At 38.5% G+C, this 22,418-nt stretch overlaps 1 protein-coding gene across 1 annotated transcript in view; it reads left to right on the top strand.

Annotated features, from left to right (window-relative positions):
• Positions 1–434: 434 nt before the first annotated feature.
• RpL23 (ribosomal protein L23) overlaps positions 435–22,418 on the top strand; it is a 58,207-nt gene continuing 36,223 nt past the window's right edge. Inside the window, exons 1-3 of the mRNA XM_067148767.2 lie at positions 435–503; positions 689–772; positions 941–1,069. Of these exons, the coding sequence (XP_067004868.1) occupies positions 491–503; positions 689–772; positions 941–1,069 (226 nt within the window). The 5' untranslated portion in view covers positions 435–490. The remainder of the gene's footprint in view (positions 504–688; positions 773–940; positions 1,070–22,418) is intronic.

The raw sequence follows: 22,418 nt of genomic DNA, 5'->3' as shown, positions 1-22,418 counted from the left end.
TAACCTTAGCACCATCGGTGAACATTAAAATACCTGATTTTAGGATTCTCCTTATGGAATTCTGAGCAGCCCTGGACTTAGTCATGCAATTTGCACCCTCCTCCCATTCTTATAGAACTAAACATGGGTTCAACTGGATCTCCTGAAAAGGCCCGTGTCCTGGAAAGAAATATCACGGCATTCTGGTTTCCCTTTCTTTGATTTGCAGAAAGGAAAGAAGCAGCAGTACACCATTTTCACTGGAAACAAGTACAGTACTACCCTACTCCCCGCTATTTCATTCTGGCAAGTCTGGAGCCGGTTGGTGCTGCCACCTGCTGTGGGTATTTGTAAACGGAGTGTTTCATTTAGTGCAGTGTTAAAATGCTGTAATGAGCAGGCAGTATAAGCAGCCATCGGATGCAGATTGAGCAGGCAGTGGTTAGTAGTTATTCTCTGAGAGTAGTAGTGTCTCTAATTGTGAAGTTCCTTTTCCTGTTTAGAAGCCAACATGTCGAAGAGAGGTGAGTTGTACAAATAAAATCTTTATCCGTTTTCATCTAGTGAAATAAATTGTGATAAATGAAACGGTGATGCCTTTGTCATCGCTGGCTTTGCTTTTGTTCATAGTGTCGCGATATTTGCATTCTTTCGCTCGCTTAGATCGCTTGTAAGTGAAATGTTGTAAACGTCGAAAATGTGCTTTCAGGACGTGGTGGCTCCGCGGGAGCGAAGTTTCGAATATCCCTTGGTCTGCCAGTGGGTGCTGTTATCAATTGTGCAGACAATACTGGTATGTTCGTTGATTCTATATTTTAACAGTGCTGTTTTTATTTATATTACCGCATGTGTCATAGCAAAATACCTAAACGTTCTCTCCTGCCTGTGGTAGTTTGGTTAGGTGGCAACTACAGTATCTTCTGCGAGTGATTTAAATGAAGCATGTGTATTTAATTTTCAGGGGCAAAGAACTTGTATGTAATTGCAGTCCAGGGTGTTAAGGGACGTCTGAATAGGCTTCCTGCAGCTGGATCTGGTGATATGATAGTGGCAACTGTCAAGAAAGGAAAACCAGAACTCAGGAAGAAGGGTGAGATATCTGATATACTGACGGTTTTTTTCCTCTGTTGATTTCTTATTGGTGTGGGTGAATTTGTAATGTGTTTTGATTCCAAGATGTTTACAAGTTCTAGTGCATTTTTTTGTGAATATTGGTTCAGTTTTTCACTGAGAGTCTGGCTTGCTTAAAAATTATTGTAAGGTCTTATGTTAAATTATGTTAAATTATGTTAAATTAAGAGCCCTTTTACCATTGCATTGGTACTCTTTTGAGTTCAGACAAATACTTTAAATAAACCAATACCAGACAGCTCTATCTCAACAGCATCGAGTGGAATGCAAACAGCAATGGTGGTGACATCTGGTGTGCAGGTGTGACAAGCCCAGGAACTGCGTACTTCTCTTTGCTACAATTCAGAGAAATTAATCTCCACTCCACTCATTGCAAAATATTTGTTGAAATAATTGAACAGTCGTAGTGATTAAGAATGAAATTTTAAAATATGGGATACCTCTTCATAAACCTCCAAATGAGCATTATACTGGCAATGCCTTTCGCTAGGTCTTTAAAATAGAAAGCTGAATTCTTTCGAGGATCCACCCATCCTCTCTGGCCTTTTCCCAACTACTTGGGACCTGCACTTTGAAACTCGGATGCCTTTCCTGTCGTCAGAACTGTGGAAGTATGTTGTCACTATTGCGTGTTTGCATGGTGGTTTTTCTTACTTTTTTTACAAGTTGCTGAATGTCACACAGACTCAGATAGGTCTAATGGTGACGATGGGATAGGAAAGGGCTAGGAGTGGAAAGGAGGCAGCCGTGACCTTCACCCGTCAACGCCCGTTGCTTGGCTAGGAGGTAATTTTTGCTGATTTTCATAACTTAAGGTCCTTTTCCTGTCTAATGAAGGAATCTAAAGTCAAACTTCCAAATTCGGTAACAGAAATTATAGAAATGAGGTGTCACTGGGCATTGCAGATGCTGTTAACAGAACGCACACATTTTAGAACAATGGGTTTATTATTGATGTAAAGCGGCCTAACATTGAAGTCATCGGCCCGGGTTTATTATTGTTATTAGAAATAAAATGATTAAAACATAATGATTTGATATATAATAATGGTTGTAAAGTGGAATGACAACAGTGTAGTCACTGTTGCTTCAAAGTGTCATGGAGTTAGTCCAATGCTGAAAGTCAATTGAGTTGGAGTAATTGAAGGAAAACATAAAATATATATATTTATTTGATATATTATAATAGCAAACAAAATAAATACTAATACAGTGAATTCACTTTCAATATCATGTCCAGCTTGGTACGAGAGGTTATAGTCCTACTGACTGCTTGTGTGAAAGCTGTACCAGCACTGAATATGAAGTCCTACTTGGCATATCTTGCACATAATTCTCGTTCTTTTGTGGCAGAGGCCAAATCTTCTTTGGGAACATTGAGTTCTTTCATGCTGCCCAGCATCAGGATTCAATCTGACTTCATGTGGAACTCTAATATTTGTAGGAGCTCCACAGACGTAGGTTTTCTCTGGTGGTTTTCCATAAAGCCTACAATATGCCTGGACAATAATTCTTCGGAACTGGCAGTAAGTCAAATCCTTCCCATTCTCACACACTTTTGCTGTCTGCCACGCATTCTGGCAAGCCACATCTAGACCGAATGCAAATGGAGGAAACCACCATTTCTTTCCTATAAATCCAACCCTGAGGTCATCAACCTTTTCATCTGATCGGTCGATGCTTCCCACGTATTTGTTGTATTTTTTAATCATTGACAGACACTCAACTTGAATTTGTGTTCGTTTTCCTTCAATTACTCCAACTCGATCGACTTTCAGCATTGGACTAACTCCATGACACTTTGAAGCAACAGTGACTACACTGTTGTCATTCCACTTTACAACCATTATGCCCTTATCTGCTTTATACGATAATGTTCCCCGTTTTTGCTTTCTGAGCATAGGCGTGCTTGTGAATGGACATTTTTGAAGACTATTTTCACAGTGTACCCGTTCCTCCGCAATTCTTTTCAGATAGTGCATCTAGCAATGCAAAATTGGTAGAGAGTTGTCAAAATGCAAGTTATACAGTCCCTACTCTTGAGGTAGACGTGATAACATTTCCAACACCACTGCCAGACCAAGGCCAAACACTTCTTGCTCAGGCAGCTTTACTGAGTTTGCTCCCTGATAAGATTCAAATGTTACCAAATAACCTTTTCACGTTGCAGCAGACCAGAGTTTATATCCAAATCTCAATGGTTTCCCATGGATATGTTGCTTAGCACTGTCTGCCATAGTACGGAACCATTGTCTCATCAACAGCTACGTGACTCGAGAAAACTTTGTCTATGTTCAGAATGAATTGTCACTAAGCATGTCAAAATAATGTCTCACCTTAGCAAACTTATCATTTTGGGGCAAGCTGGTCTTGTCACAAACATGTAGATAACGGTGAATTTCAAGAAACCTATTTCTTTGAATACTTTGAGATATCATCTCATTATGGGTATCGTGTTTCATTTCCCAAAACATGCGTATGTATTGTGGAGTCAAGTACGCTGTCAGCAGCAAAATTGCAATATAGACCCTAACTTCATTCGGTTCTAAATTCAAATTGTGGTTTCTTTGAAGAGCATATAAATTAGACATTGTTGTAATACATTCAGTTATTTTGCCACTAAACAACTCAAAACATTCAACAGGAGTAAGGGTTAGAATTCTGTCAGTATCTGTCCATTCTTCAGTATCACCTCGTCCCGATTTCTTGGAAAAATATTCTTCACTATTCGACCAATTTCTCATCTTAGGTTGCACCAGTTTCTGTAATTTGCTTCTCTTACCGTAAGGTTGGCGTGGTGGTATTTCTTTTTCTTCCCTGTTTGTGGTGGAATCAGAATCAGGACCTTCTTCTGATGTAACGTTCGTCTCAACAATTGCTGTCAACGTACGGCTGCCTAAATGATTCATATCCGTATCTGCCTCATCACCACTTTCTTCTTCCGTCTGTCCTCCCGTCATCAGGAGGAATTAGTGTAAAGTCACTAATACTGTCCAGTTCATCTAAAGCCTCTATAATCTCGTGAACCTCCAACCTAGAGAAGAAACAATGTGCCGTAACTCTACTACTGCCACAAAGAATCACATATAGAAAGTATAATGCCTGTTGTCACCTGTAGGTGACGCACTGATTTCGAACATACCCCACCCCCCTAAAACCAATTCTACCACAAGAAAATGTAAACAAATATCAATACTAGCCTATTATCTTGCAAGTCATAATACACTCAAAGGTTTAGACTCACCGTTTCTTCCAGTTTTTTGACGAAGAATGAGAAATGGCAGATTCTCCATCACGACATAGAAAACTAATCCTCACAACCAATTCCAATGTTCAGTAAAATAACTTTCACACAAATTATCTTGTGTAAGTTTCAACAATGACTCATTAGCAGAAACAAGTTCAATAATACCTTTCAGTTTGTGACTGTTGCCTTTTAAATGCAGTGCAGCTGTAGGTGACACTGGGCGTTGACGAGTTTAAGTGCCGTATACAGTTCCAGCATTTCCCTGGTGTGAACATAGGAAACCACGAAAGATCATAAGTGTCACGCCCCAAAGTGCATGGCTCAACTCGCCCGGTACTACTACTGTTACTAATAATAATAATAATAATAGGTTTTACGTTCCTGCCCCCGACACAAGGGTGAGTATGCTGACCATTCAGCAAAAGCACCAGAAGGGGAGGATAACTTTGGATCATACATGTTTTATTAAAGTTTCGGAAATGAGAAGCTGCAGGTAAGGAATAGCAGTGACAAAGTCCAAAGCAGCGCAAGAATTTATGGGAAAACTATGGGCCGATTTCTGAGATGATGATTAGTTTTAAGCCTTAGACATAGTCTATCTAAACCACGTCTAAATCGTGCACGATCTTCCATTGCATAAACAATGTTCAGTCGATGTTTAACTTGACATCACTTAAACTTTCAATTTTGGTCTGAAAATGGTAACAAAAGTATCTTTCATGCAACTCTTTTGCTTGCTGCAACCAGTGAAATTCGTCGGTGCGCGCGCCGAACGCCAGTCAGCTGTTTGTCTTCCTACACATTACTCAAAAATGGCTGAGCATGACTTGCCCACAAGTAAAAGTATCGCTTTTGGTGGAAATTAAATCTCATAATTTTATGGACACTAAAGCGACATGCCACCGTATGGGGAAGTATAGCTTTAATCATAGCGTTACAGTGAGTGTAATCTACTCGTAAATACGGTAGCTTCTACGAAGGGGAGATAAAGCAATAGTGATGTGTAACCGAGTGTGTTGTATGGGCCATATAGATGTAGCTTGCATTCTGGAGATCGTAGGTTCGAAACACATCATCGGGAGGCGTGAAGACTGTTTTCTGTAGTTTCCCTATTTTTACACCAGGCAAATACTAGGGCTGTTATTATTGCCAAGGCTCTTCTTCCCCAGTCCTCTTTAAACAATCACCACCACTTACCTTTTCCTATCTGAAAGATGCCAAAAACTTTTATGATTATATATATAAAAACTCCATACAACCTACTTTTTAGTTTTTACTATTATGTGTGTTTACTTGGCAGTAAATATAAGTGAATCCCTCCCGGTTGATGTATGTGACAGCCCTCTGACGATCGGGACACGTAATTCTGATATGTATGTAGTCAAAGTGACCTATAATTCCATGGAAATTACCCCATGTATATAATAAAATATATCGGTTGCCAAAAATTGTATTCAAGTTGACAGTTACCGGACTGTTACTTTGTCAATGTCAAGAAAAAAGTCTCTCTTGAAAAGCGAAACCTTATTTCAAGATCTATCTCCCAGTGCATGTCAAACGAATTGCTGCGATTTAGCAGAGGGCGACCCACTGAGAGCCCGTTGGACTAACCTTTCTTCCCGGAATCGTCAATCAATCAGTCACTACTTATCTGCATTTAGGGCAGTCGCCCAGGAGGCAGATTCCCTATCTGTTGTTTTCCTAGCCTTTTCTTAAATGATTGCAAAGAAATTGGAAATTTATTGAACATCTCCCTTGGTAAGTTATTCCAGTCCCTAACTCCCCTTCCTATAAACAAATATTTGCCCCTATTTGTCCTTTTGAATTCCAACTTTATCTTCATATTGTGATCTTTCCTACTTTCAAAGACACCGCTGAAACTATTCATCTACTGAAGTCCTCCCACGCCATCTCTCCACTGACAGCTCGGAACATACAACTTATTACATGTTATGAGTCTCATTATGATAGGCATATTGGAATACAGAATGTAAAAAGTTTCAAACAGATTTATTAAAAACCATCATTCCAATACTTTACAATCTTTAAGTTTAAGATACAAATGTTACATATAGGTGGGCCGGCGTAAGGTTGCACATGACAGCTGCGCACAATGTTGGTCACACTGCAATGGCGCACGAAGCGATGTTGCCGCTGTAACAACAGCTGATTGCACGACACATGGGTTTTTAAAAACATGGGAGAAATGTTTTTAATGTCATCGCGATGATACACAATACAAATGAAATCTGCCGACAAAAATTGAACTTTCAACTCACCGATTATTCATCACACAAAATTATACGAGATAAATATACTACGAAGTTCTCATTATCGCGATGTTAGAAAACACGGAAGAAATCGGCCGACAAGGATCTCACTTCATATACACCTTCACCAATAAATGTTAGGATAATATACACCGGTGCTAACACAAAATGTTTCAAGTAAATTCTATAAAATTTACGAAAATTCAGAAACCTTATTTTCATACCTGATTCACAAAGGCAGAGGCTCAATACTCTCCAGTTCACTGCCATCACTACCGTCGCCTTCTTTGTCACTGTCATCATCGTCTAGGCAGATCATCAACTCCTGAGAGTCACTGATGATGCCATGTATTGTCATTGCCGAATTAATGAATGCTGTGACATGGCTAAATTTCTTCCTGCACAAAGCCGCATCCATTGGAGCAATACTCTCCCGGAACAGTCCTTCCACTTCAGTAACTGTGAAGGACGTGTTATAAGTGCGTACGTAATGTTTTACTTCACCCCATACCGTACCAACTCAATGAGGTTGAAGTGACAGTGGTACGGCGGCAACCTAATAACCTCGTGCCCTTGTTCCTTCGCTACCTCGTCGACTATTTTTTTTCTCTTTTTGCTATTTGCTTTACATCGCACCGACACAGATAGGTTTTATAGCGACGATGGGACAGGAAAGGCCTAGGAATGGGAAGGAAGCGACCGTTGTCTTAATTAAGGTACACCCCCAGCATTTGCCTGGAGTGAAAATGGGAAACCACGGAAAACCATCTTCAGGGCTGCCGACAGTGGAATTCGAACCCTCTATCTCCCGGATGCGAGCTCACAGCTGCGCGCCCCTAACCGCACGGCCAACTCGCCCGGTGTCGACTAATTTAGTCGTACACATATGCGCTGGGATATTTCTTTACTGCAGCCATTCCACTTACAGTTCTTTACGGGCGCTCGAAGAAGGGGTCTTGTCCATTATTACGGAGTGGTAACGTGCATTGTCCATAACAATGACAGAAGGGACTTTGAGCTGTAAAAATCGTACTCGTGTCTTCGTATTGCATCAGCCTGGAAAGAATTAATTCCTATTACAGGAGATAGCTTAATTCGTTTCTTTCCCGGAGTGCTGTGAAACAAGTCCCTACTATCAGCCCCGTTTTCGCTATTCCTATGTACCCCACTCACTTTTTCCTTCTGTTCTTGGAGGCGAACACCTGTTTGAATGACAGTACGCTTTGAAAGCTCTAATGTTTGAGATATGCGATCCACAACATGATCTACAGGAACGGAGAGATGGCTATACAAGCGTACGAATTTCGTCTCCCTCTCGTAAAACTCACGAGTTCTCCGCACTAATTCTAATGCCTGACTATTAAGGGACACTCCGCGGCTCAAAGGATTATCACTTCGCGCTTCATGACTTATGTTGTCATTTCCGAGACATCGCACTGCATTCGTTAAAATAACATTTCACAATTATCTCAAAATGAAAACAAAACTTTCATAAACGCGCGAATCACACCTGACCACGTGCTAGCGGCGACAGACAAAACGGCAACACTTCAATACAGTAGTCAAGCTACTTATAGATGGCACCACTATACTACCCATATTGCCAACAACAATCAACTGAAAATAGTTCGTATTTATTTTGTAGCTCGCTTAAACCTTGTAATATATTTTAAATGCTCATATTTGTGTAGGCAAATAAAAGATTATGAACACTATACGGAATTAAATACGAATTAACATGAATAAAATGCGTAACTGTATCTGACATAAAAAATAGTGGATTGGTGATTCTGACTGACGGGTGACGTTCTTCATTTCATTTTTGTAGTGGTGCCAACATGACTTACAACTGTCAAGTGCAACCTTGTGCCGGCCCACCTATAGATGTTAAAATGGGACATGTTTCGCTTAAGCTTTGTAAGCATCTTCAGCCACAATTAATCTAAAGCTAAGTCAGGGCCCTGAACTGGGTTCCTCATTAAAGTATAATACACGCTTTAATACAAGATAAAACAGTCATAAAAATCTAGTCTGTGGAGAAAGCGATGCTTAAATGTAACTAAAATTCAATAATAAATTTGTCTAAAAAAATACAAGTTTATTATTTGTAGAACGAGGCATAGTCATGATGTAACGTACAATTGATTTGTACAAAATTAGTTGATATTAATGAAGTGTGGATTAATGAAAATATCGAAAAATAAATCTTCGAACATTGTTGAATGAGAATCAAGTACGTAGAATTACAGTAGAATTGTTGACTCCAAGTAGTTGAGTAATAAGGTCAAAAGGCGCTTGAAGCATCAGTGTAGAAGTGTTGTCTCCTTCATGGAATAATCTTTGTGATAGATTGTAGTCGTGAGCTGTCTAGCGTAGATTAAACCGATAGGGTGTTCAATAAAGCCTTAGATGTGGGAGAATTCGCAATGTGGCACATGTTGAAAACCCTAGTGTTGACAAAGAGGTGACTAGCCTTGTTGGTTCGAAGATTTATTTTTCGATATTTTAATTAATCCATGCTTCATTAATATCAACTAATTTTGTACAATCCAATTCTGTGTTACATCATTATGACATATGCCTTGTTCTACATATAATCAACTTGTACTATTATAGGCAAACACTAGTATTCATTCTATGTACATATAATACTATGACAAGTTTGAATTTTTAGTTACATTTAAGCATTGCTTTCTCCACAGACTAGATTTTTATGACTGCTTCATCTTGTATTAAAGCATGTATTATATTTTAATGAGGAACGCAGTTCAGGGCCCTGACCTAGCTTAAGATTAAGTGTGGCTGAAGATGCTTACTAGGCTTAAGCGAAACATGTCCCATTTTAACATCTTTGTGACATTTGAATCTTAAACTTAAAGATGGTGAAGTATTGGAATGGTGGTTTTTAATTAATTTGTTCAAAACTTTTTACATACTACTTAGTCGAGCAGCTCGTCTCTTTTCTCCCAAGTTTTCCCAGTCCAAACTTTGCAACATTTTTGTAATGCTACTCTTTTGTCGGAATGAAATCGCCCAGAACAAATCGCGCTGCTTTTCTTTGGATTTTTTCCTGTTCCTGAATCGAGTAATCCTGGTGAGGGTCCCATACACTGGAACCATACTCTAGTTGGGGTCTTGTCTCAACATGATAATATAAATGACATATTTAATGGTACATCACCTCTGATTGTGATTCACTCCTCTCATTTGAGGTTTAACAGTGCTCTCGGCAGTATTTAAACATGCCCGGTTGAATGTCGGTTTTAGACACTGTCTAAGTCATAAATAACTTCTCTGCAATGTGGCAGCCATATTTGGGCATTGTTTAACTGTAGACATCGTCTAAATACTGTTTCTGCAGTCGGCCCTTTGTATTTAAATAATTTGTGGCTTTGATGGTTTTTGTATTATATACAACTCCCTGCAGGTGGAAGCGGTAGATTGCATCCGTGGTAAGGGGTGGTGGTGTGATTACTTTTTTAAGAGGAAGTATAACTGGGAACCATCTTCCGTTACCTCTAATAAGAGAGAACAAATGGAAGATGTCCTACCCTTCTAAAAATGGAGGCATTGGCTATAAAAGGGGAAGGGCTGCAAAAGGCGTGAAAATGAAAGACTCCCTAGAACTCGTAAACCTATTACAGTATAGTCGGGGTAAAAGAAAGAACAACAGTTGACTAAGGAAGGTTGGGTAGTAACGGTGAAGGAAGGTGGAAGCAATGCCATGCTCAGCAAAGGGAACCTTGGCTTGGATATGATGGATGCTCATCCTGTGGGTGGCGGTGGTAGAATAACATCCGTGACATCTGCCTGTAGTAAAAGGCGACTGAGATGGGGACCGGGGACTCTCAAATTGGGAGCGTTTGTAGGTGACCGCTGTTCACCAAGCTGAGTCTGACATTGTTTCTACTTAATAGTGTCATGCTCTTCACTTTCATCCTTCTTATATTACCATTTTTAGTAAGTTTTTGTTATCTTCCTACCCCTATGGTGTTTGGGTTCTGAGGCCTGGAGATTATTTCATTTTCACGCCCATTGTGGACCTTTCCTTTATTTTGCCGATTCTTTCATTCTCTGCAGTGTTGGATCTCTTCCATTTTCTTTCTGATTAATGTTACAGGATGGTTGTCCAGTTGTACTTCCTCTATGGATGCAGTCATCACGTATTTTGTACGAACAAAGTTACTTAGTGCTAATTACAAATGCGCTACTTTCTTTGCCTTTATTACTCGTATTTTTTCTCTTCTGTCTTCCACATAAGGCATTCATTTCTTTAAAAGACTATTAATCATTACATTGAAATACTTATTAACGTAAGCATTAAAATAATCCTTACATATATAAAGCTCATTTGGTTTACAAGTAACAACTCTCATTATTGTTCCGTATTGAAGATGACGTTAGGCATAGATATCAAGGATAATTTAATAAAAAACCACCTATTCAATACTTTCCACGTTTAATGTGGTTATTATCTACATGATTTTATGTAGACTTATTTGGTCAGGTACATGTTTCACCCATTATTTTGGGCATCTTCAGCCTGTAAACAACCTTTAGGTCAAGGTTTGGGACCTTTTTAACCAATATAAACATACCAATATATACATTATATACAATATATACAAACATAAGTTAATACAGTTAAGTTTTTTTTTTTGGTCCTAATCTATCTAATATGAAAAATGGGATCTTCTTTTCGGTAAAGAGGATTGCATATCGGGGTTTATGTGACCCCTATATCATATTAAGTTCTTGACGTACCGTGTCTGGTGACAGGATGTGTCGTCAACAATAAGTGGAGATTTGAACTGATTGTTGCTTGTAGGTTGGTCAAGATTGAAAATATAAATTTAAATTAAATGTGTTTTAACTTGGCAGTTCTATTCTGGTTAACTTAAAATGTTCAAAAATAAAAATAAAATGAAACAGATCTTCTTTTTTAAATCATAAGTCTTGAGAAAGGGTGATATTAAAACTGGGGCTTATTTGACCCACGATTTTCATTTTCATGTTCTTGACGTAACTAATATTTAAATGTGTTGTCATGCACAAGTGGAGATTTAAAAGCCGATTGTTGTAGGTAGACTGGTCAAGAACGTTGTGAAAGACAGTCTAGACTGTATCAAGTGTCTAGGAGTTTCTTCTCAATTAAGCAGCAGCCTAAAACTATGAAACAGCTTAATATTGTACTCTTGTCAGTTCCTTGACGTTACATGAGACCCAAAGTCAAGACGCTAACAGTTTCATTCACAACGTTCTTGACCAGTCTACCTACAACAATCGGCTTTTAAATCTCCACTTGTTCATGACAACACATTTAAATATTACAGGGTGGCCACTGGTATGGAAAACCAGGGAAACTGGGAAATGTCAGGGAATTCGAAAAATGACTGGAAAACCGGGAAATGTCAGGAAATTCCGAAAAAATCTGGAAATTCGTTCTGCCATATAAAATTGACATACCGTATTTATCCTTTAATAGAAGCACATTTTTCAGTTTTTATAACAATCTAGGGCATGTCTTTTATGCCAGGAATAAATTGTAAAGAAAACTGAACAAACATTTAAAAAATCAAGTGTGATCTCGAACGTGAAGTAACCAATAGCATCAGTAGCTATATGGATAGGCTATAGCAAGCAGTAGCGATTATGATAGATCGATTGATCGATCGAATTTTCAATGTTATGATCTACTTACTATTGAATATGCTGTGTTGTTGGGGAATGGCGAGCAAGTTGAATTAGGCCTATATTGCGTTCTCAGTTTTTCTAATCTCTTAAATACATGGCTTCCACAACAAAATATGCATATAGACAAAATTACACAACCCAACGGATGACTGTTTGTTTAGTGTGTAATGACGTGTGCCATAGTCACTACCTCGTAAAGTATAAAAGCAAGACAACAAACACTGACTGAATGCAGGAAAGTGCGAAATTCACTTAAACTTAATACTCATTGAGTGTTCATGATTATTATTATTATTATGATGAAATGCGCTGATGTAGGTAACACCGTGGGCCGCGCCATGTTGAGTTTCTAACCTAACTTTCGTGAGAGGGGTTCGGTAGTTTTCAGGCATGTCTAGTAGCTTGTAATATCACGTGTAATTTTGTGAATAGAGAACAAGATTTAAAATGAAGTGACATCACACTGTAAGATGAAGGTTGTTTGTTGGTTAGGAGATTTTGAGTTTGTGAAGTATATTTGTATGTATTCGTTCTTGATCCAGTCAATCCCAAACCACCATTCATATCGATTTATATCGGTTGAGCGCAATCTTGAAACCTGTCTGCCAACTGTATTGCCTACATCACCACGTGGTTAAGTTACCTAACTCGGCGTGTGTGGTATATAGGTTTAATAGTGTTCAATGTAGTTGTAATTTTATTTACATCCGTGTGTTGGTTACCATATAGTTTATCTGTGTACCATACCCCTGTATAGTTCGTGCAAGACAAGCGGCAAGAATGTGACTCGGCAAAAATTGACACCGTGGTATCGATCAGCCATAACCTCCTTCTTATGCCGGTCATTAGCCGCGAATAATTTATTTTTACACTTTATAATAATGTACCTATTCTTGTTTTAGTGTATGATATTGGTAGGAAGTTTTGTGAATTTGTTTTCACTTGTGTTTTTTGTGTGATTTTCATAGTAGGGTATTACATTTTACGAGTGCATCAACTGCTATTGAAGCAATAGAGTGCTGGCAGCATAGGTAAGGCAGTGCTCACTTGTTTTGCGAACTGTCAGTTTACAAGAAAGTCGTGCGGAGTATAGGACTATTTAATTTTTTTCTTTTTACAATATACTTACTTTTCTCAGCTAACAATGTCTTCATCAAAGCCAAGGAAAACTTCGTTTAATGAAAGGTGGCTGCTTGATGATACTTTCAGAACGTGGTTGAAACCCATGCCTCAGGACAAATTTTCAGCATATTGCATAATATGTAAAACATCATTTTCTCTTAGCAACATGGGGAGGCAGGCATTAAAAAGTCACATGGTAGGAAAGAAGCATGCCAGTAGTGTCAACTTCAGCCAGTTCTCATCATCCCTTTCAAGTTATTTTAAAAAAGAACATTCGAATAGTGAAGTAAAAAATGACTTAAACTCAGTAGATAATACCCTGGCCGCAAACAAATTATCCTCTGCCTGCCACAGCTACCACAACGAACTCTATCACATATGATTCCACTGCTGCTGTTTCTCCTGCTTCTTCTTCCAGAGACGAGATGTCTACAGAATTACCTTTCAAGAGAGCCGGTAACCAAAGCTGAGATTATATGGTGCATGCATACGGTCATGCAACACCATTCTTTACGTTCTAGTGAAGCTAGTGTACGTTTGTTCATAGTAATGTTTCCAGACTCTGAAATAGCTTCGAAAGTTCAACTGCACAGAACAAAAATTGCATATACAATCACTCATGGTTTGGCCCCCTATTTTCATAAGCAAGTTCTTGAGATGTGTCATAAGTGCACACATTTTACCGTTGGTTTTGACGAGTCACTGAATAAAGTTTCTCAGATGGGGCAAATGGATCTTGTAGTTTGTAGTTTCAATCCTGATACCAGTGAAGTATGCACTTCTTATTTTGATTCCGTGTTTCTTGGTCACTCTACCTCCTCAGATTTGTTAAACGGTTTTGTGCGAGCACTGCAGGGACTCAATCTAAAAAAACTCTTTACAAATTTCAATGGATGGTCCAAATGGAAGCAGAAGATTCTTTGCAAAAAAATACGAGAAAGGCCACTTTGTTGCTGAAAGAATTAGAAGAAAAGAAGCGGAGGGTGATGGCAGAAGCTCGACAGTCGTTGCTCGCTATAGATGAAGAAATTTCTTCACTGAAACAGTAATGGTAATAACTTTTTAAAATCTTAAAGTGAATTAAATTGGACTAAATTAAACTTGCAAGTTTTGAAATTTAATATGTACATTAATTACTCATTTATATTTTGCATGTTAAGGTTTTAAAATGTATTTTAATATTACGGCCATACCTGGAAACCTATTATAATTTAATTTTTTTGTCATTGTGTGTTAGGGAAAAAATTGTTTTTATGTCTGGAAAACAGGGAAATGTCAGGGAATTTCAAAATCTGGATTTGGTGGACACCCTGTATTAGTTACGTCAAGAACATGAAAATGAAAATCGTGGGTCAAATAAGCCCCAGTTTTAATATCACCCTTTCTCAAGACTTATGATTTAAAAAAGAAGATCCGTTTCATTTTATTTTTATTTTTGAACATTTTAAGTTAACCAGAATAGAACTGCCAAGTTAAAACACATTTAATTTAAATTTATATTTTCAATCTTGACCAACCTACAAGCAACAATCAGTTCAAATCTCCACTTATTATTGACGACACATCCTGTCACCAGACACGGTACGTCAAGAACTTAATATGATATAGGGGTCACATAAACCCCGATATGCAATCCTCTTTACCGAAAAGAATATCCCATTTTTCATATTAGATAGATTAGGACCAAAAAAAAACTTAACTGTATTAACTTATGTTTGTATATATTGTATATAATGTATATATTGGTATGTTTATATTGGTTAAAAAGGTCCCAAACCTTGACCTAAAGGTTGTTTACAGGCTGAAGATGCCCAAAATAATGGGTGAAACATGTACCTGACCAAATAAGTCTACATAAAATCATGTAGATAATAACCACATTAAACGTGGAAAGTATTGAATAGGTGGTTTTTTATTAAATTATCCTTGATATCTATGCCTCATTTGGTTTGTCAACCGTATGACTTTGAGCAGTTTGCAATGCCGTAATTGCTGCAATTATAAACTGAAAAATAAGAGCAGCCGTAATACTTGCATTCGTAAACTGCAATTTACAACTACGGTGGACTGTTCAACGGATTAAAATACAACAGATCAAAAGCTGATAATTATATTTTAATGCAAACATGTAGTAAAAAAGAACCAAAATTTCTTTTAACATGGTCATTCTTTTTAATTATAATTACTAAGATGTACACCTTATAAAAATCAACCACTATTGTATTAATGACTATCAGCTTATACATGTAAATATTACTTTAGTTTTAAATGTATATTTTCAAATTTTATTATTATGATGTTACTAAAGAGTCATGATCAATGTATTTTATTGTCTTTGTATAATTTATCCTAGGCTGATGATGACATAGTTTTGTCGAAACCAGTACCAGAAAGTTTATAAACGTGATGATTTAACAGAAATGTAGAAATTTTCACGTAATATATAGTTTTGAAAAGGTGGATCTTATTATTTGCTTTGTTTATTGGAACTACAGTGGAGCCTCGATTCTCCGCTTTTGGAGGGACCTCGGAAAAAAAATCTACAACCCAGGAAAACGAAAAATCCAGGAACGAATGAACCATCCAACAATTTGGGTAAACATCACAAAAATGAAATACCATGTATAATTATAATCTAACAAACACCCCTAAACCAAACCAAACTACAGCCCCAATGGGCTGTTCATCTACCAAGCGACCGCTGCTCAGTCCGAAGGCCTGCAAATTACGAGGTGACGCGTGGTCAGTGTGATGAATCCTTTCGGCCGTTATTTCAGGCTCTTTAGGCCAGGGTTGCCATTTCACCATTTGAAAGCTCCTCAATTAAAGGTAATCGTAGAATGAGTGAACCTGGAACCAGCCCTCATATCCAGACAGAAAATGTCTGACCTGGGCGACAATTGAACCCGGGCCCTCCGAGTGAGAGGCAGGCAAGTTAGACCGCGGGACCGGCTTCAGACATTAATTACCGATACGCAAAATAAAAACCTCGAAACTTTACAGTTTTACCGGGGAAACTTGCAGTTCAGCAACTTTGATCGGCCAAACTGTTCGAAAAAATTAATACCCATAACGCCAAGCCAAAGAACATTCGACCACAAGTAGTTTTTCATTATCTAATCTAATAAAATAAAGCACATTATACAAAAGCGCCCAACATAATAGTAGCAAAATCCCTTCTTTTAATCTTCCATTGTAATTTGGTCACCGGTGTACTGTTCTTAGTCTGTTAATGGAAATCTTATACCGCATAAATTAGGCCTACATAGACTCTTAAAGGTTATGTTGAACTTGAGAACATGGTTTCGAATGTTAGTATCGAAGCTCAAGTTCTCAAATGCGTTATATTCAATTCTGCCCGTCACTGATCACAATCAAATTGGAAAGAGAAAGAATACCTTGAGCTCAGCTGGAAACCATGCTCGCTGTACAAGTCAGTACGAGTGCAAAATTTTACAAACTTCAAAAATGTAACTTTCGCAAATAAAACGGCAGCGGTTTTTATAACAGTTTAACACAGAAGCGTAAATTTTCCAGTCTTATATTAGGACCAAAACAGTAATTGGCAATCCCAAAACCTCCGATGGCTTTATGTATGTAAGGTGCAACATCTGTTCTGGTTTTGATACCGTAAAACAATCGTATACGATAATATTAAAATACTAAATTTGTGTTACTCAAAAAGTAGTTTCGATTCCTGGCTGAAAGCCCAGTGCTCTGAATTAAGTGCCGAAAACCTGTTTGGCGATACACTCGAATAAAGTAAAAAATAAAATATACCTCTAACCCTGGACGTAATGTAGTTGTTTTGCAAGTAATGTGAACATTTGACAAGACTTGTTCAGTCTTCAAGTAGAGATTTTGAAATGTGCTCTGTTTCCTTTCAGTATTGTTGTGGACACTCACTGCTTTATGGTTTCCGAGGATTCTCTAAACAGTTCATCTGCCAATCACTTTTTCAGTACAGGAGCGTACCGTACTTCCTCTATTTACCACAATGACAGGACGTTAACATCAAGATTCTTAAGTATGACGTAACCGTCCTTTCATGAGATACAGTTTCTTAAAAAACACGTGATCGAGGATTTAGTGTTGATGGGACCGGCATTTCTGGGCGGTTGATCCGGGAAATAGTTTCTTCGAGGAACGGATAATGAAGGATTTTTACAACGTGATTTAATTAGGATGCTCTCGGGACCACATAATTTGAACGAATAATACGGGAAAACGTAGTTTCCGGGAACGTATAATCGAGGTTCTACTGTATTTACTGAAACACACTATAAACATGCCAGTGCCAAGAATCCTACAAGTGGCAATGTGCTATTGAGTTGTTCTTCACCCCAAGCCATGCAGGTAGCAGTACTATCGACTTTCTCATTGAAAATGGCAAGCTGTCCGATATTGGTATTATAAGTATTTTGTTGAGAGTAGTTATTGCAGCGTGTGGTGCTGTCTGTGAACCATTCACCGAACGTCTTATCATTCAGGAAATAGTGTGAAATCATGTTTGTTTAGGGATGTCTATAAATGAAGTTGTTTTAATGTGGTATGAATGAAAGCCAAATGTATTTTAAATGAACTATAACTTCATAATCGGTTATCACCTGAGTTTTAGCAAGGTAATAATCTAAGAAAGTTAAATTTTTGGGGTTCACACAACATTAAACGGCAAACACGCAAGGCCATTGTGTTTTGAAACATTAAAGAAACTTTGTTTGGCAGTTCCTTCCACCACATCCCTTAGAAACTAATTGAGAAGCATTCTTGCAGATACCACTTACATTATTTCTAACATTTGTGGTCTTTTATAAAAAATTCTTTTTAGAATGACGTATTCATGTTCCAATAGGAAGAAAGTGCAAAACCCAATTTACATTTCAAAACGCCCCCCCCCGGAGTCCCTAAAAGTCATTGAAACATTTTCTTCAGAACCCCTTTTAAGTGATGTTCTCATTCTAGAACTACAGTCATGGAGGAACATTACCAGGATGTAACAGTAAATACTGTATTCTCCATAGTACCTTTTTAATAGGTGCACTGCCCTGCCCTTTTGTCAGACTGCCTGGCTAAAATTGCGTAAATATGTGCTAGTTACATAATATTAATACATATTTGTGTCATTGGGTGCTCCAAATTAACATGCAAATACTGTAAAACTGGTCATTTCAATTATAAATCATTGTCGTTAGGATGATTGCATCACATTGCACTTCAGATGTTTAGCTTGACTACCATATAGTGTCGTGCGCGAGCAGTGTCTGGATTAGCGTGGAATCGCATGCGGGCATTCTACTCTGCATGACATCACAAATCGGTATGACAGTACACAGCAACCAAGTGGTAGGCCTAAACCCGGTTTTACAGATTATGGAGGAGGAGTAGAATACTAGTTCACAATATTCTGTTATGTCTTGTTCGTGATAACACTAAAATAGTTTAATTTTGCAGTTGTCTGGAATTATTGTGAATTCCCTGAGATGAATCAGTTAAAAATATCATGCTGTTTATTTATGACTGTTCATTCCTGCCACCAGGCTGACGAAAATATCTTGGGAAAACACTGCAGTATGATAGGATCCCCTAAAAGAATAGTATCTACTTTCGCACATGGACTGAGCAAAGTGATGGAATGAAGTAAGAGAGAGAGGAGAGATCCTTCCTCTTCGCTTGCTAGAAACCCACCATCCCACCCCATATTCTTACTTGTATAGGACAATTGAAAGCAAGACAGCATGAAAGGACGAAATGTCGCCATTTCTTTTCTTCCTCTGTGAAGAAGTCTTGGTAATTTTTTTCCACTACAGAAAAGCTTTGAAAATAAAATGGCGTGTGGTGGATGTAACAGAACTATATACAGTATAACTATTTTGAGTGTGGATCACATATAGATAAGCATATATCAAAGTCCTTTCTTATCATCCAGACCAATGGTCTTGTCACTAGTCGGACCTAACCAATCCAGACCAATGGTTTTGTGACGAGCTGGACCTAACTAATCCTGACCAATGGTGAGAACGAGGGCAGAACGCTCCGGCACATGTATGACGTCATACTTTCAGAACCTGCTTGGGTAATAGGGGTTACATGTGGGTAGAAATTAAAATTAGAGTATAGTTTTACCGGGTCTTCACTCCGTCCGTCTTTTCTTATCCTATTTTACATTTATTTACATCTTATATATATGCATCTCACTTAAATTTAAACTTACCTATTATAAATTCCTGCCGACTGTTAGCTTTACTACTCGGTTAACATGTCACTTGACAGGAACAGTGAAACCTCATTAAGATGTTTCTGCAGGGGACAAGGAAAAATGTGTTAAGCGAGAAAACGTATTAATTATACGAATAAAAACTATCCAACAGGGATATGGAAACACTAGATAAGATTTTTCCGACATGAGAAATTATAAGTTGTGTATTTGTTGGTACAGTGACAACTATGTTTAGGATACAGGCAACACAAACCTATGCTGTTGCTCACATAGGTGTACTAATCACAGGGACTTGTACTATCCCGTGGTGTTCCTCAATAGTGGGTACTAACCATAGGCAACGCAGACCCATGGTGTCGCTCATATAGTGGTACTAATCAAAGGCAATGGCCAGACCTATGGTGTTTCTCACATAATGGAACTCATTACAGGCAACATAAGGCCAGGGTGTTCCGCATGTAGTGGTACCCCTAATCACGGGTACAGTAAATCCCACCCTGATTCACATTGTGTTGCTACTAATCACAAACCTATTCTGTACCAAACATAGTGGTACTACTCGCAAGTACTTAACCATCTTAGGATTGAACCAGGTCTGAACCCCATCAGACAGCTTCAGATAATGGACAACCTGCGCAGGAAATATGCTGATAGACAAGCAGAACAGATGACAAAGGAAGCAAGAAAGAAGAGGAGAGGATCCAAGAGGCAGAATGTAGACATGAATGATTCTGAGTATGGAGCTGGGAAGTTTTAAACCACAAGAAGTGTGTTTTCTCTAATCCTAAACTTTGAAGTTGATTTTCTCTGAACAATATTTTTTTTTGGTTGTGGGGTGCTCATCTTGGAAACTACTAAAGATCTTCTTCTTCTTCTTGTGCCATGTCCTCGCAGAACGTTGGCGATCAGTAGCATGATCTGTTGTTTGTTCATAGCTGTTCTGAACAGAGTAAGCTTTGTCACCCCAAACCACTGGCTCAAGTTGCCGAGCCATGATGTCTTACTTCTCCCCGGACCACGTTTTCCATTAATTTTCCCTTGGAGTATTACTTGCAGAAGGTGGTATTTAGAGTTCCGCATCATATGACCAAAGTATTCTAGTTTCCTTCTCTTGATGGTAGTGAGAATTTCTGGTTCTTTGTTCATACGGTGCAAAACGTCTATATTGGTCATTTTAGCTGTCCAAGGTATCTTAAGCATCCTTCGGTACGTCCACATTTCAAATGCTTGCAATCTCTTGCACATGGTCTCAGTTAGTGTCCATGCCTCAACGCCGTACAACAGAATGCTGAAAACGTAGCACCGGAGTAGTCGTGTCCGTAGTGAAATGGAAAGGTCACGGCTTGTCAAAAGTTTCCTAAGTCTCTGAAAAGAAGTTCTGGCCTGCTCAATTCTGCATCGGATCTCGTGAGTAAGGTCCCAGTCATCATTGATGTGACATCCCAGGTATTTAAATGTTGCCACTCTCGCGATCTGTTCCTTCGCTGTTGTGAGATTACCTCGAATGCCATCTTCATTCCTACTTATAACCATCCACTTGGTCTTCTTTACATTAAGCTTCAAGCCCATTGCGCTGCTGGCTTCAGTGACAGCATTAAGTAGTTCCTGTAGATCCTGGAGATTGGTTGCAAGTAGCACAGTGTCATCGGCGTACCTGATGTTATTTATGATGAAACCATTAACCACAATTCCTTGAGTCTTTCCGTAAAGAGCATCTCGAAAAATCTTTTCTGAATAGATGTTGAAAAGCATGGGGGAAAGAATACAGCCTTGGCGAACTCCTTTCATAATTGAGACTTCTTCCGAGACACGACCATCAACTCTTATGCCAGCACACTGGTTCCAGTAGAGATTACCAATAATACGAATGTCCCGTCCATCAAGTCCTAATTCCCGAAGAATGTTCATAAGTTCATCATGGCGGACTGTATCGAAAGCCTTCTCGTAATCGATGAAACAAGCAAAAACATTGACATTGACATCTCGGCACCGTTGGACTAATATCTGCAGACTGAATAATGCCTCTCTAGTACCAAAACCATGCCTGAAGCCAAACTGCGAGGTTCCGATATTCTCCTCACATTTGTGATAAATTCTCGCATGCAAGACTTTTAGGAATACTTTCAGAACGTGGCTCATCAAACTAATTGTTCTATATTCATTGCAGAATTTTGCATTGGCTCTCTTAGGCAATATTACGAAAGTCGATTTGAGCCAGTCTCGAGGAATGGTTCCACTGCGGTGGATACTGTTGAATAGGTCAACTAATAATGAAAGGGATTTTTCTTTCTCAAGGAGTTTCAGTATCTCGGCATACATCTCATCAGGGCCAGGAGCCTTCCCATTCTTCGCTGTTCTTATGGCATATTCTACTTCTGCACGTGTGATTTCCACACAATCGTCTGCCCAAACACCATGATCCACATTTCTGCGATCCAAGAAGAGATTTTGTACATATTCCATCCATTCCTTAAGTTTCTCTTCTGTGCTCGCTAAGATGTCACCATTCTTATTAAGGAGGACTCCACTACCCTTCCTGTTATATGCACCAGTTACTTGTTTCACTTTCTTGTACATGTTAAAAAAAATCATGTTTGGAATTCATTAATTCTATTTCGTTGCATTCCTCAGAGAGTTGTTGTTCTTTTGCGTTCCTTATTCTTTGTCGTATTAAATTCTGCAAACTTTTGTACTTTACAGGATCTTTGTTTTTAAAAGACCTTCTCTGGTCCATCAGTTTCAGGATTTCTTCTTTCAT

This window comes from Anabrus simplex, chromosome 5, assembly GCF_040414725.1.
Source record: "Anabrus simplex isolate iqAnaSimp1 chromosome 5, ASM4041472v1, whole genome shotgun sequence".
Taxonomy (NCBI): domain Eukaryota; kingdom Metazoa; phylum Arthropoda; class Insecta; order Orthoptera; family Tettigoniidae; genus Anabrus; species Anabrus simplex.
The sequence above is the reverse complement of the archived record's forward strand: the minus strand, read 5'-3'. Positions and strand labels throughout refer to the sequence as shown.